Source organism: Marmota monax, unplaced genomic scaffold (assembly GCF_021218885.2).
Source record: "Marmota monax isolate L192 unplaced genomic scaffold, Marmota_monax_Labrador192_F-V1.1 WCK01_AAM20220418_F8-fsc00009, whole genome shotgun sequence".
NCBI classification, from domain to species: Eukaryota; Metazoa; Chordata; class Mammalia; order Rodentia; family Sciuridae; genus Marmota; species Marmota monax.
This window is the reverse complement of record NW_026694710.1, coordinates 11,607,613-11,620,904: the sequence shown is the minus strand read 5'-3', so window position 1 is coordinate 11,620,904 and position 13,292 is coordinate 11,607,613. Positions and strand designations below refer to the sequence as shown.

The window sequence follows — 13,292 nt, the reverse complement described above, 5'->3', positions numbered from 1 at the left end:
ACTGGATCTTGAAGAATGAGACTGAAAACAGAAAACGAAGGATGTGGTTGAAATATGGAAGAAATTCCTGACTGTGAGAGTTGCCAAGCATTGGAATGGGCTGTAAAGAGAATTTGTTGGGTCTCCCTTTCTTGAATTCTCTCTGCACAGGAATGGATTATATGACCTGTCAAAATCACCTTCCTGTTCTCTGATGCCATGGTTTTCTTTTTAAAACTAACGGACCACTGCTCATATTTTGCTTTGGTCTATTTTACCCCAGTTATGTCACATACAAAAAAAAGGCAGATACCCAAAGGATGTATCCAATTTATGCTGTTTGTTAATATTCCTTCCAGAAAAGTGAACCTTTATATGGTAAGTCCAAAAATTACCATATAAAAATCTACATGAAAGAAGTAGTTGATGAGTGTTTTTCTTAAGCTACAAGTTCACCAAAATAATGATTGTTGATTTAAGTGAAGGGAAAACATTAATTGAAAAATAAATAACATCAAATCACATATCTACTGTGATTAAAACCATAAAAGAAGCATGTATCAATGGAGAAAAAAAAGTTGCTAAAACATAGTTGTGCTAGGGTGATGAGATTGCTGATTATTCTTCTTGTTTTCTTCCTCAGTTATGATATAGTTACATTGCTTTTCCAGTGTTTGTGGTCATAACAATAAAAAAATCTACACATACATATGCACAAAATTTGAGGGCCAATTTTGTCCCTAGCCATATTCCTTCATGTCTGTGGTTAAAACCATCACCTTTTGGAGCTGACATTTGGCACTTCCCTTCAGAAGCAAACAAAGAAAAACCCCGTAGTACTCTGAAAATCTCCATATGCAATAGATTTAAATGCCTTCTGCCAAAAGAGCATTCTCTTTCCTCTCATCTTGCCTTACTAACAGCTATTTTGAAATCAAATTAGTTTTTACACCTGTAAAAGAGAAGAATTTTTTTTTATCAGCCAAAATGAGCTAGTTTAGGACAATCACAAAGAAGTCAGACCAGCTGGCAATGCCTAATAAAGCAAGCTTCCCATCTCATCCCTCCTGTCTCCCAAAGATACTGCAGATGGGGCAAAGACATTATTCGGGAGGTCTTAGAATTTTGTTGACTCCTTACATTTCCACTTAAATGTTTGGAAAATTTCACTAAAATTTGTGAGAGTAAAGAAAAGGAGGACACCAGGAGGCTTGGGCAACAGCTTGATCTACTTCTTCTGCCTCAACCAAACAGATGAAGCATGTAGAGCAAGGATCAAGAAATCAACATACGAAAGCTGTATCCAACCTATCCACACCCGTGCTGCACCTGCGGCAGACATCACTAATGGATCACGACATTCCCCACTGAGTGCAGAGTGGGCCTTGGAGTCTTTCTCAACACAATGCTCCTGGCAGCCAATACCAATCAATGACATTTGGCAAGTGAAATGAAACCTATTTAATATAACAGATGTCAACTATTATCTTTAACTTTCAGACTTCAGGAAAGAGATATCCACTCTAATCAGAAGATCTACTCTGAACCCAGAGTCAACATATAGCTTTTTCTTTAATAATAAAGGGGCAGAGAGTCCAAAATATATGTAAAGTGCCAATTATGGGATGATTTAATCATCGGAATTTATAAAAATAGAAGTAGTAGTTGTTGAGAGAATATGAAAGAGATGCTGGTTCTGCTGTGAGTGACTAAATCCCACACCCATACCCAAAGCAGTAATTGTTTGGTTTTGCAGAAGTAGGTGTGTTGGGGGCTGCCGGGGCGGGGGGGGGGGTGTCATGCCACAAAACAGAATAAATAACTTCATACTTGAGAGAACCAAAGAGAATACAGCAGCAAGATCACCAATCTTAGAGAACAGGTGAAGATAGTCAACAGGTGAAGCAAGGGACAGTGGCCTCCACAGATAGAGTTAGCTGTGAACTAGTAACCAACAGGCTAATATTTATGAATACTTGTATAATAGGCTGGCACTCTTGTTTTATCTCATATTTAATCTCCACAGCACCCCGGACATGCCAGTACTATTATTCCCTTCATCTGATGCATAGGGATCCTGAGTCTTAGGGAAGATGAGCAAACTAAGCCCATATGCTACATGAAGGTAGATCCACATTTTGAACTTGGGTTTATCTCACGTCAAAGCAAGGTTTTATACAACTTCACTGAGATATGCTATCTGCTTTTCAAAAGTCATAACAGTCTACTTTTATTGGTGACTTTGCTGTTTATAGAGTATTTTAATTCTGGTTGAAGCACATGCAATTGCCATTTTTTGTATGTAAAAAAAATGGTGAAATACTGGCAATATTATATTTCAACACATACTTTATTCCTTTGAGTCAGACAGTAATTTCATTTGGGAGTTATGAATATGACTTAAATTTGAGAAAACTAAGGACAAGAAAAAAAATAAAAGATTAAAAAAAAAGAGTATTAGCAACCAAAAGATTAAACGAGGGAAGAAGCATTTTGTCACTGCCCAGGCTGAATTTATGCTATTCAACCATCTCTGTGCTTCTTGCCTTCCTGTTTCTCTTTTTATGTGAATACCTTCTGTCCTTTTCACCTCCGTGCTTCATACTCTGATGCAGATGTTTTTCTCCCATAAGATTTCCCAAGTCAGTGGAGTCTATTGAGAGCTCAATGTCCTCCAGACTCCATTCCATGGGTCACCTACCTCTTTCTCTAGGATATGCTATTGTCTTAATGATTTTAATTCTTTTGCACAATTGCTGTCTTTAACTTTGGAGCCACGTTACAGGTTCCCTGTGATAACTCCCTTTCCTCTTTTGTGATTCTGAAGTACAATCAATGTTGGTCATATCCTGCAAACACTATTAAATGATGCATTTCACTAAAAGTTTTTAGAGGAGATGGAGACCATAGACATCATATACTGTGTAGCATTTCATACCTAGAATAATTTTATTTTTTTAAAAAGTCTTTCCTCTTACCCCTTTCTCCTCCTAGATCCCCCTAGGCAGGTTACAAACTTCACCTTCCAGACCCCTTCTGCACCCTCCAACCTCTTTCTCTTCTCCTGTTTTCCTGTAGCTCTAGATTCCTTTTCTCATGTAATGCAATATGGCTCTACCTCAGCTTCCCCAGCCTACCTCTTCACAGTTCTTATCATCATGCTTAACAAATAAAACCCACCCTATTTGCCTATCTTCCTTAGAAAGTGGCAAAACATTACATTCAATAAATAGTTTTTCTTCCTATGATGCTTATCAATATGGGTTACTTTTCCAATAGACTAGAATCTCATGCCTAAACATGAGAACATTTATCTAGCACCTACTAAGACCAAGCCATATTATGCTCCATGCTTTTTATGACTCTATCTTACACTTGCTATAAAATATGCCAAGACCTGACATATTGCCAGCATGGAGCAAGAATAAAAAAATATGTTGATAAATTGATTTCTATCAGACCCAATAATCTTTCAACAGTATCAAGAATGAAAGATTTAAACTAATAAGATACATATTGTTACACTGAATAAATAAATCTACTATATAAAATTTTAAAGATTCCTAATATGAACAAATTTTTTAATAAGTCTTTACCTGCCTTTTAGTAGATTGGGCTACTAAGCTTTCAAAATTATAAATAAGTTCTTTATGTAAGTTTTTGGACTTGGGATGTGACTCAGTGTTAGAGCACCTGCCTAGCATGTGAGAAGCCTTGGGCCTGATCTCCAGCACTGCAAAAGTAAGTGAGTAAAAAACAAATAAACAAATAATCTCCCAGTAAGAAAAAATGTTCAACTTCTACCAAGAATAAAATAAAATTAAGTGGTATTTTATGACACCATAATCTCACTAATAGAAGAAGAAACACGAATTAAAGGATATGTTCACGTTTGTAAATTACATTAATACTTTAAAAAGTATTAATGTCAGGAAAGGTGTAATGAAGCAAGGATGTTACTGAGCATGGTGGCACATGCCTACAATCCCAGCAACTCAGGAGGCCGAGGCAGGAGGATCATAAGTTTGAGACTAGCCTGGTCAACTTAGCAAGACCCTGTTTCAAAATAAAAAATAAAAGGGGCTGGGGATGTACCTTATTGGAAAAGTCCCCTGAGTTCAATCCCCAGTAAAAGAAAGAAAGAAAAAAAAAAAGAAATGTCCATTCAGTGCTAAAAATGGGATATAAATAAAAGTATCCCCTTTGGAAAGCAATGGGGGAATGCATATATAAGACCCTCCTAAGATATTTATATCATTATTTTTGACATTAACAACTATTAAGAATGTATTTTGAGAAAATAATATTTAAAAATGTATGAACAAAGATTTCCACTGCAGTACTGCTTCCAAATAGTAACATTAAAAAACAACCTTAACATAAAACAATGGAAGTATGATTAAATAAACAAATCAATATTATACAGGACCCTAAAAGCCTGATAATAGTTTGAGATGATATAAAATCCTTGTTAAAATGTTAATTGAAAGATTGGAATGCAAAATTTTATATATATACACTCACATACACATATAGTCATTATGAATGTATAAAACTATCCATAGAAAACAATACTGTGGATATCTTCATGTCTTAGAACAAAGGATAATTTTCCAATTGGTTTATATTTTGACTTTTTTGTAGTAGGCTTACATTATTTATAATCAGAATAATAAAAAGTGTTTTTGAATTGGTACATACAATTGGTTCAGAATCACCGACTAATCCTCACAACATTCTGAATACTCCCTGTTAATAGATTCCTTTCAGCTGAATTGTTACCAAGAGCCCTTGGATAGTTTCCCAAACCAGTTAATGCTCATTGCACCAAGGACTGATATATTGTAAGGTGGTAAAACATCACGTAAATGAATGAAATGTGAGTATGAAAAGTCACTTCTACAAAAAGACACATTGAAGGTACATTGCTAAAAGAAGGGTTGCAATTAGTTGTGAGAAGGTGGTATTACAAAACTTTTGGGAAAATTTATAAAAATCTAGAACAGTTTTGCATTCACATTGACATACAAATGTCTTTAATTCTTTTACTTTCAAGAACAAGAAACAAAAACTGGATACCATCTATGATATAATTTAAGTGTGATTTGTGCAAGCAAGTTGAAGAGATCCTTAGTTAATACACTTACATTCAAGGTAAAGGTCTCTTTTTTCTACCATAAATGTGACATTCAAGTATCTACTCATATGTTTCAAGCAAAAGTAAAACTCCAAAATTTTGTGTGCTTGTATCAATCTTGTAACTAAACCACAAATTATTGGTCCTTACTGGTCCGATAAGAGGGTCACTGTTGCATACAGTATGTACACACAGAGTTACTTCTAGTCATACAAGTAAGTTATAATTTGTTTAAGAAACCATGTTATGCATATACTTATAAGTAAATGTATATGTATGAATATAAAGACATATTTGTATATACATGTATATATGCATGTGTCTGCTTTCACCCACACACTATTTATATACCATGAAATTAACCACTCTACTGCTTGACCAAATCATGCATTCATGCAGTAGACCTTTCATAAGTAGGTAATTTAGCAAACTCAAAGTGTGAAATTAAACTTGGTGACAATGACCGTGGTGCGTGTAGGCACCATAGTTCTGGTTGAAAGCATCATGTTTAACTTACTGTTCCTTTGTCCTTATCAGCAATGGCCAGAGCCAAAGAATTTCTTGTTCAGCCACCTTAAGATTCACTTTCTGGGGGAGCTCAAGTACCTAAACCTAAAGCACTTAGCTCAGAAGCACTATTTACAACCAACTCAGAAGTTTGCCTAGAAAGTCTTCACTTAGTCCAACTCGGTCAAGCTCCTTCTTCTTCACATCAGGCCAGAAAAGACTGGCTAAAGGAGATCAGAAGTCCCAAATAAAGAAGGAAATTGTTCTTGTTGAAAAACAGATAAAAGCATTTTGTTTTGATGAATGGACATATTTTCAGTATTCTCCTTTGCTGGAAAGATATAAAAATAATGACATACAGGGTGGTGTTACGCTGGTGAGTGACAGAGAGTGAAAACACGTTCTAAGGGAGGTGCTGATAAATAGTTAAGTCTGAATTCAAATGTTTGCCCTTTGCTTTCCATCTCCATGATCTTGTGCAACTTACCTCATATCTCCAAAACTTATTTCCTCATCTTAAAAATGAGAAAACTATGACCATCCTCATGAGACAACTATGAAATTAACCATAATCACTTATAATCCCTGGCACATTTGTTGGGTGGGAGATCAAAATATTCATTTCTCCTTCTACTCAAGTTTTGGTGTCTTAATCAGGAATAGGATTCTTTGAGGATCCAGAGGGAAAATGTAGATCAGAAGGTCTGGTCCAGTTTTGACACAGGATAATCGCCTTCTCTTTAAAACACTTTTTTATAATTCATTTTTAAAAATAAGCAATGGAAAATATTTACAGATAATTTTGTGTCCAAATTTTTTGTAATCTTTATGTCATTGAGAATGCATTCTATTAGTAATATGTATTTCTCTATTCCTCTCTCTCTCTCTCTCTCTCTCTCACACACACACACACACACACACACACGCACACACACGTTCCAAGTGAAAAGAAAGGCTTACCTGCAGTTCCAGAGAGTTCCACACTTAAGGTTCGTTCAATAGTCTTGTTCTCAAATGGGGAACCCTTGGGGTCACTGGAAGATATGGCACATTTATAAAAACAAACTGAAATGGAGTTGCTGTAGCCAAATGTATTAGAACCCCCTTCCCTTTCTGAAAATGGTTACATTTCTTAATACTTACTTTGGTGACTCTGGGGTCAAAGGAAGAGATAAAGTTGTTGGTTTGGCTAAAGGAGAAAAAAAGAACTAATTATGAAATATGGAGTATTTTTTAGATTTATTTTCTTTCTACTACAGTCAGGTTAGAAACATGACCGGAAAATTGGAAAGCTGAACTAAGGGAATCCCTGAAAACTGGATCAAAGTCAGAGAACAGTCCATTATGCTAAAACAAATTCCAAACAACATTTGCATCAGTAAACTATCATTTGAAAACACATACAAAACCAGAATTTTTCCCAAAATGTACCATCCTGTTAAGAATACAAAATTTGCATCATACCATCAGAGAGAAATAATGCTTTCTGTTTTAATTTGGAATACAGTACATGGTTTGTTTAGACAAAAAAAAACAGCAGAGTAACTACAAGGTGACAGAACGTTATGAATATTCAGTTGATTTTACTCCTAAAATGTATAATTTTATATCTAGCCCTGAGAATAGGTTATTTCTATGAGGCTGAAGCTCAAGCAATAACCGTTCCATTCACTGAAAATTAATTGAGCGATTATGGCAAATTGTGGGCATTGACCCAGATGGCTTAAATGGAGTTTGGAACCCCAACTCCAATAGACAACTGAAGTTAGATATTGTGTTTATCAGTTGAGAGATCCATAGACTTGCAAAGAGAGCTCTCCAATTTCTTTCAGTCTTTCCTAAGTCCTATTTCCTATAGGAGGCATATCCCAATAATGAGAAGGAAGTGGGTGGGAGTCTTCTCATCACAAAATCTCCATGTCAGTCTTATATTCTGAACAGAAATAGGGACTATGTGATGAGAAATGTACTTGAGCTAGACATCCAAGTTTCATTTGTACTTAAGCTCTTCTATGGAGATACACTTGCATGTATACAAGTCTATATCAACATTTTTCTCATCAAGCAACTACTTTCAGAAGGTCAAAAGTAGTTATTTATGCAATGAAAATCATGAAGTTGAAACCAAAAGTGTCTTTATAATAAACTTTCTTATTTTATGGATGAAGAAACTGACACCCAACGATGCTAAATGATATTTGCGGGGCCATAAAACTAGTTCCTGGCAGAACTGGTCAAGATGTTTTCTTTCTCCTGTTATCAAAAGGAATTACATTCAACAGACTTTCAAATAAATTAATCAAAGCCAGTAATTAAGGTCCTTTGAAATGGGAAAATATTATTTATGTCCAAATTAGCCTGAAATTAGGTGCTTTACTTGGATAAATAGTATTTACATATTTAATTTGTAGATTTAGATTTAGTTTTTAAACAATCGAATGGTATATTATCTATCTGATGTGCATCCAGAAATATGAAGCTCATGCTGTCTTCTACAAATTAGGCACATCGATTAATTGGCTTTTACATATATACAGATAAATGAACTGATTTCACATTAATTTTTGAGTATGTCTAATTTAATGAGCCTTTCAAAAATAACTCATTTATGAAGGAACTTTGCCCACTTTTATGATGTTCAACTAAGAACTAGGATAATTCATACAGGTTCCATAGAAAATATAACCAGATAAGGAACTACATGCTATTTGACACAATAAATGTACATTGAAAATCAGAAACTGAATTCCAGTTTCGAGATGTAGTCAGACTCTGAAATGCTCAAGGGAAGACCCCTACAGTTGTGGTAGTTGTGCATAGCTAAGGCCAAGGGCAAGGGAGGAAAGAAGATGAATCAGCATCAGTCATATTTAATAGGACCAATGGCAAAAAAGAAATTAGAACTATAGGAGAAGTGCAGTCCCTAAACCATATTCAGCACTTAATCCCCAAATCAACCAGGCTCCTATACTCAAAGAGAATTGGTTTGGTTTACTGGGAGTTTAATGGACAATGTTTCAAGGACTGGTAAACTAGAGACTGCTGGGGTCCTTAAGGACAGGAATGCCTCTTTTTCATGTAGATGATGCTTTTTGGATAAACACATTAGGGAATGAATGAATAAATGGGACACCAACACATACCAAAGACCAGTGGATCATCCTAAGGAACTGAAAAGCACATGACCCCACAATATTACAGAGAGCACACGTGAAGTTCAGGGGAAAAAATTTATAGCACATTTGGAAAGGGGATCTCAGCATATCCTCTTCATTAGAGTCTTCAACTGTTCATGTACATTTTACTTCTTGATTTAACGACTTAATCTCTGAAGCTGAGCATTTATTGGTTATTAATAGTCAGCCATGTTTATTTCTTTAGGCCTTTAATAAATAGAATTGTATTCCCTTAGTAACAGGAATTTTTTTCTTTTTTAACCAATGGGTTTTATTTTGGGATAAGATTTTATGCTTTGCCACAGACACATACCTTAACAAAATCCACATGTAACTGGTCTTGCCTAGAGAATAAATCCTCCAGAGGCCTATTTAATTTCTTACTACCATGATCTGTAAGTTTACAGTGATTAATATTAGTGGATGTGGACTTATAAAAACCTCAAAATCTAAAAGGATCAGCTTTAAAAAAAAAGTACAAAGACTTTTAAGCCATGTGCTGCTGGGCTGGGTTCACTGATCACAGGATTTTAGGGAGCTCAGGACTTCAAGTTCAGCTTCAGAAAACCAATGTCTGAATGACAAGGTGCAGAGAAGCACAGCAAACTCTTGTGCTCACTTTCTATAGCTACCCCAAAGGTTACCCTTCCCTGTAGGCCTGCAGCAGAATGGGCCGCTTAGCATGGGGGTTCTGTCCCCCCAAAAAATAACTGTGACAGAGCTTGCCATCAGGAGCTAATCTGCACAAAGGGAGCTGTAAGGGAACTTGGCCCACATCATTAATATATATCTCTCCAAACAGACAGAAGATGGACAATGAACTTGACATATCCACCACAGAAAACCCAATGGAGAGCCAATTAGAATATTAAAGGGAAGTTCCTAAAAATCTTGTGCTAATGTGGAGGAGATGAAGGGAGGGGATTCAAAACAGTGGGGAAGAAAATACTCATGAATATCAGCAGCAACAACAGCATACCTGTATGAAACAATCATGGTTCAAAACAGGGATCAGGGACTATCATTCTGCAGCTAGAAGGAGAAGTTGGAGAAACAAAAGGAAAAAAAAACAGGTGGGTGTTTATAATGGTTATTTTAGAATATGCCTCCTTCTAGATAATGTTAGAGGTAGAGTAGGAACTGGCTTATTTTAAACAGCGGTCACTCACAAGGAGCTCTCTTTGGGCCTCCTGGACTACAACATTTTGAGGGGGAAGAACCAAAGAAGAAAATTATATGTTTGCCAAGAGATTTTCCCCAAATAACCCCAATTGACACTGGAAGCATCAGCTTTCTAGCAATGTATGGAAATAATAAAAATCAACCCAGAAGTTTTGTTTAATCTAGGCAATTTTTTTTTTAAAAAATGAGGAAAAAAAAAAAGAAAGAAAGAAAGAAAATTTTAGGAATTTCTAAATCCTTACATACAATATAAAATCTGTAAGCACAGCATGTGGTGTATAAATGAAGAAGAAAAGAAAAATGCACTTAATGAGGAGAGGCTACATAAATCGTGTTTACTACTTCTTAAGGTATAGAGAGTAAATCTATAGCGACTCGGTTTTTCCATTACCCAAAGGGAAAAAATAAAAGCTCTTTAATGAGTGGGCCAGCCCGGATCACACCTAACTTCTACCATCTCAGGGATTCAGAGATTCCCCTAAGCCTCAAGGATGTCGCAATTCCTTCCCACTCTGCTTTACCCTCCACCCAGCTATAATTTCAGGGATCTTTTGGTAGTTGCAGCTACTGCCTATCAGCGGAATAGGATATGCTCAATCTGTGTCCAAGCAAGGGTTTTCTTCCCCTCGGTAGTAAACTGCTGAATTCTCTTTCCACGAAGACACCCACGGGACCGAGCGCGCAATCAGCGCTCAGACCTGGAGTCTTTACTGAGCTGTGCCACAGCGCGGGGGCCCGCCTACCTTGTACATGGTGCGACTGCGATTGTGTGTGGGACTTCTTTTTGGAGGTGCATTTGTCTCTGCTGCTGTTCCTGTTCTCTGTGGGTTTGGTGTGAGGAGGGTCATCGTTTGTGGTCAGATACTTGAGAAGCTCCGAGCATGGACGTCTTTGTGGCTTTTGCTGTTGACAAATGCTCTTCGCTTTATTGCTCCATGAATTCTCGGTCTTAAAAACAAGGCAGAGAGAAAGCTAAAATTAGTGAACTGAACCTTATCAGAATGGATATAGGTTTTTTGAAGAGATGAGATTTCCAGTGAAGTGTTCAGTCTAAGTGTACTAGATCTATGAGCTGTGAATAATTGTTTGCAGAACAAGGAAAGAAAATTACATTTAAAATTCCTAAATGACATTTATGCAGCTTTTTATTTCATTTCTCCTACATTTCAATGTTCCTACTCAGCAACATGTAACTAACAAGACCCTACAGCGCCTTTACTGTGAATAAAAAAAAAAGTAAGCTGGTTTAAACCTTAATTTACAGCTGATTGCTGAAGCCCAGTATTCACAACTCTCTTAAGTACCCCTTAACGCTCCGTTTTCACTCACAGTGAATGGCAAGACAAACATTGTTTAATACAGCAAGCATTCCATCCAATTAATGACAGAGACAGATCTTTTGCAGCGATTCCAAAGAAATGTTTCTCAGGTTAGACAGCTGGCAAAACAGCCACCCTGCATCTTAAAGTCACTCATAGGCAACTACAGCCAGTCGGCACATGTTCTTGGAGTCTGGACTGCTATAGTATTCATAAAGTGAGCAAGGGATCACACTCTGTTGTATTTCCATTCCAATCATCCAAAGCCAAGGCCAAAACAAACTCTTTCGAGTTTTAAGTAGCTCCAATGCTGTTTCTGGAAACCCATTTCATAATCTTTGTCACATCTATGAGGTGGCTGCAGGACCCGGTTGAATTAATATATACAAACTTAGGGGCTGTTTCTCAGCTTTAAGCAACAACATGTTGCTTATTATCCCCTGTTGTATTAAAACATTTATGTTGGTACCTTAACAACTGCAGGGCTTGTTCTGATCCTGTGATTGTGGTTTGCATGATTCTGGGTACTGAGGCCACTGCATTCATTATAACTCAGCTGAGTGTTGGCCGGTGCCAGCAGGAGCTTCTTAAGCTGGGAACATCAGGGAAGGAAAGAGAAGGCAGTTATGGATCTGTTACACACTCAAATCAGCAAGTGAAATTTTAGACTTTAATTCATTATCATTACAAAAATTAATTCTACCACTCTTTAATTCTATCACCCCTGACCACAATAGTGCTCAAGGAAACATTTTTTAAAAAGTGAAGAAAAAGTTTGGCATTGTACTACCAACCGTGAAAGTAGTTCCTTTGCCTCCATTTGAGACTGGGCATTGTTCAGAATTTTTAAAATTATTTTTTGATATCATAAAGCAGTTGTTCCTAAAGTGATTTCCAAAGCACTACTATGAGTTAAGCAATGCTGCTTTGCTCAATGAGGACTTGGGCGTAGGAATCAGATACACAATTTTCCTCTAAAACTCAAATCAATCAAGTGGCAATACATGAAAGATAGTGTGATGCTTTTAACAGGTTTCACAAGCAACCCTCCAGATTGATTGACTCACAGAATGTTTGGGCAGAAATAGTGGCTATCCTGATCTCAGAAGGGAAAGAAAGGACATGTGAGCCGAGTTCTGTAGGTCAGCATGTAGGTTGGAAGACGAGGGCTCTGATACAGACAAGGCTGTCCTCCATGTGTTTCTGCATTTGCCTGGATGACTCTCAAGCATCTCCCTCCCTTATACACAGAATGTCTTTGGGCCAGCAACCCACCTCCCAAGTTGAATAAATGGTGCAGATGAAAATCATCTGGTTATCAATATAAAAAATCAGAGTATTAAACAGTAAAGCTAATGACACTAGAAGTGGAGAAAAGGCAAAATTAAACAAGAGGCTATTACATATGAGATATTCTCAAGACCAAAAATCTCAAAATAGAAAGGAATACAAGTATGGTCCCCATGTTTATTCTTTCAACGTTTTAAAACCTAGAGATGTGATAAAACTATGCCTCCAAATGGTGTACCCAAAGCATGTTACTAGAGTCTGGATGCTGGCGTTTCATAATTTACACAGCATGCTCTTACATCAGATTTATGGCAAATGACAAATGGCTACCATAGCTGAGAAGGTAAACTGTGTCTTAGAACTAATAAAACTCTGGTCTAGCACTGCATTGAAAAGAAAATTCGCTCTTCATTGCCTACCATAAATTTTAAGTAACTTAGGTTGCAAATGTGCTATTATTTTTCCAATCTTCATAAGAAATATGAACCCAGCGTCTTCAAATATTGCATACCCCTAGATCCAACAACTCTATTTCTAGAATTGTATGCAGAAGAATAAAAATGCAAGCATGTCAATTATTAGACAATTCATAATATTGAAAAATAGGAAGCAAAAGCCTAAATATCCAACCGTAAGTAATTACATAATAAATTACATTCCCATACAATAAAATACTATGAGACCACTAAAAATTATGCATAT

At 36.5% G+C, this 13,292-nt stretch overlaps 1 protein-coding gene across 5 annotated transcripts in view; it reads right to left on the bottom strand.

The window, feature by feature from the left end:
* Nucleotides 1–13,292, bottom strand: part of Ppargc1a (PPARG coactivator 1 alpha) — a 607,930-nt gene that overhangs the window by 26,825 nt on the left and 567,813 nt on the right. For all 5 annotated transcript variants that reach the window (XM_058572389.1, XM_058572387.1, XM_058572388.1 and 2 more), the window contains 4 exons: nt 11,770–11,892; nt 10,725–10,929; nt 6,767–6,812; nt 6,584–6,657 (listed from right to left, as the gene is read on the bottom strand). In XM_058572389.1, coding sequence (XP_058428372.1) covers nt 6,584–6,657; nt 6,767–6,812; nt 10,725–10,929; nt 11,770–11,892 — 448 coding nt within the window. The remainder of the gene's footprint in view (nt 1–6,583; nt 6,658–6,766; nt 6,813–10,724; nt 10,930–11,769; nt 11,893–13,292) is intronic.